Here is a 2,865-nt window from a genome sequence, read left to right on the forward strand (position 1 = left end):
ATGGGGGGAAGGCACGTGGAGAAATGAAAGGGTATATCATGGTAATGGAGTGGAAATGGATATACATAGCACTTATGGAAGTGCGAAAGACGTCAGTGACAAAGAAGAGGCGGCCGAAGGGTACAGGGCTTGTGAGGCTTCGCAGTCTGTTGGTCTTTCCTGCGCCGACAAAAGGGGTAAGAAATAAAGATGAGAGATTAAATCGCGGACGGAAGAGGGTGGGCGACCAATGCAAAGCATTGCGATGGGAAACAAGAAATTGAAGAAGCGTAAGAGCAAATTGAAAAGGGCTGCGAGAAGGAAGACGTGGAGTTTTGGTGACTTCAAGAGGGCTGTTTTGTGGAAGAACGGCTCAAACAACTGTCGTTAAGGACAGTGAAAAGGAGATGAACTTGTCTGAAAGCGCAGTCTTTTTCATCCCATGCTCGGAGGGCCCCCTCTGTCTGATTTTAACGGCCGGCCCCTCTCCTCCCTTCCTCCAATCCCCTTCCTTCTCGACAGCTCCTTGCTCCCTCGCCCCCGCATTTCGCTTGCATGCTATTGAATTCGCCGACATTTTCGTCTACTTTTCCCACCATCTTGTCTCCCTGCCGCCCCCTAGCTGGATATCGTTGTGCCATCGCCACGGTGTTCGTTGCTTAGGAACCTTTCTCACTGAATGGGAGGAAGGGAAAGAGGTTTGCCGTCGACTATTTCATTCGCCCGTTGTTGCGATCGCCCTTGCTCAACGCCTTGTGGCATTGGCTGGCTACCATGGTCTAGACGGTTGGCTGATCAACATTGAGAACGAGGTTGAGTCAGAAACAGCTGTCGAGAACATGGTTATCTTCTTGCGGGCCCTGACACGGGGCATGAAAAAAGTCAAGCAAATTGGTGCGACGGTGCTCTGGTACGACTCAGTGGTTAGCGACACGGGAAAATTGGAATGGCAAGACGGGCTGACGGAGCGAAATAAAGTTTTTTTCCACGCGTGCGATGGGATTTTCACAAATTATTGCTGGAAAAGAGAGGGGCCTGCCGCTAGCGCGGTCTTGGCCAAGACCTCTGCCTCTCCTTGGTCTCTCGAGTTGGGGATTTCCGGGTATGAGGGTGTCTCAACGATGGGACGAGCGCAGAGCGAAGGCTTGAGAGGAAGGCCGCGGCTTGGAAGGTCCGGTAAATTGTCGGACGCTGCTTTTCCAGACGGGGAGGAGGAAAACAAGGAGGGGCCGGAAAAGGAAGATAGTGCGAGGTCGTCAAAAGTAACCCGACGAGAGCAGCAGGCTCACAAAATGGTAGATCAGAGCTCATTCACGGCCAGTGTGAGCGAGCAGTCCGATTTGTCGCAGAAGATAGGAGGGGGAAAAAGCCGTCAGTGGGATGTATGGATGGGGGTTGATTGCTTTGGGCGGGGCACTTACGGTGGAGGAGGTTTTAATTGTAGCGAAGCCCTTGAGGCAGCAAGAGCAGCCGGTGTATCAGCCGCCCTGTTCGCGCCAGGCTGGATCTGGGAAGAGGAGGTGCGGAGAAGGGAGACAGAGAGGGGGCAGGGGGCGCCTGAGGAAAAAGTCACAGACTCTCTGAGCTCTCCTATTCTGAAAGCCCACTCGCCTCAATCGCATGCGTCATCTCACCTGTCGTCAGCTGTGGCGAAGTTTTATCGCATTGAAGGCATTTTTGAAGCCGTACAAGAAGAATTCTGGTCGAAAGTTGCCAGGATCTGGCCCCGGCGGCCTCTTCCAGCCGGTAGCCTGGGAGGACGAAAGGAGGAAGGAGGAGAGGGAGGACAAAAAACTGGCGAACGAACCTTCTTGACAAATTTTGGGACGGGTGTCGGCTTGAAAGTTTGGGTGGCTGCCGGTCAAATATCGCTCTGCCCGGCAATCACGGCCGTAGCGACAATTTGTGCAGAAGGAGAGGAGGGAGGGGAAGAAAGAAAAAGACGGGAAGAGGTGCCCTGGTATAATTTGAACATGCAGGACCCATTGCCGCTGGTATTGACTGATTGCACTGTCCGCAGTGCATCCTTTCCCAACCCTCCGTCTCCTCCCACGGCCGACCAACAACGCTCGGCTGCTGTCCGAGACGGCAGCCTCGTCCTTCCTCCCCCTCTCCCTCTTGTGTCTCCTCCCTGCCACCTTCGGGCCCAAATTTGTTATCAGACGGCGTTTCACGGTGGCTCTTCTTTGCACATTCGTGGGATCCTGTCCTCTGGTGCCAGGGAAGAGGGCGGGGAAAAGGGAATTTCCTTCCCTCTCTTCAAAACAGAGGTGCCCACGTCTGCGTCGCCGTTCGAAGTGAACGTTGTTTACCACTGCGAGCACGAGGACGACGAGTTCGTCCTGGAACTTGTGCTTCATAAAGATGGGGCAGACGTGGAAGGAGAGAAGGGGATGGGAAAGATGCCGGTGGCGGACAAAGGAAGGCAGGACAGGCGCCTAGTCTTGCGACGGCAGGGGCCAGGGGACTGGAAGGGCGGGCAAATGGAGGGAGGAGACTGCTTGTCACGTGAAACGAAGGACGAGGAAGCCGCAAAAAAAGGAGCACAGGAAGGCTCCCAGGCCTGGAAAAGATACTGTGAAGCTATTGCTGACTACCCTGTGGCGGACGGGAGGGATGGGAGGGGGCTGAAGGACGTGGACGAAAGTCTTCGTGAGCGTGGCGATGGCCGCACTCAGCGTCCTCCCTCCTCCTCCATCCGGGCCTCCCTCTCTCCCTCTGGCGACCCTTCCCTCAATCCGCCCAGCTTCCACCGAGAGGAAAGCTGCCCCCCCTGTAAGATCCTTCCTTGGCGCCGTCGGCATTTTCGAGTCCTGGATATGCCCGTGGCCGGGGATACGACTCGCGAACTCCGCCTCCGCTGCCTAAAGCAGCCTCTTCCTTCCT

The 2,865-nt window shown here is 55.4% G+C and overlaps 1 protein-coding gene across 1 annotated transcript; it reads left to right on the forward strand.

Moving 5' to 3' along the window:
- Positions 1-599: 599 nt before the first annotated feature.
- NGA_2077400 (mannosyl-glycoprotein endo-beta-N-acetylglucosaminidase) lies at positions 600-2,618 on the forward strand (the record flags this gene model as incomplete). Its single annotated transcript, XM_005853726.1, has 1 exon — positions 600-2,618. A coding segment is annotated over one exon (2,019 nt), but the record flags the coding sequence as incomplete, so codon positions are not given.
- Between the last annotated feature and the right edge of the window lie 247 nt (positions 2,619-2,865).

The sequence above is a fragment of the Nannochloropsis gaditana genome, assembly GCF_000240725.1.
Source record: "Nannochloropsis gaditana CCMP526 unplaced genomic scaffold scaffold763, whole genome shotgun sequence".
Lineage (NCBI taxonomy): Eukaryota > Eustigmatophyceae > Eustigmatales > Monodopsidaceae > Microchloropsis > Microchloropsis gaditana.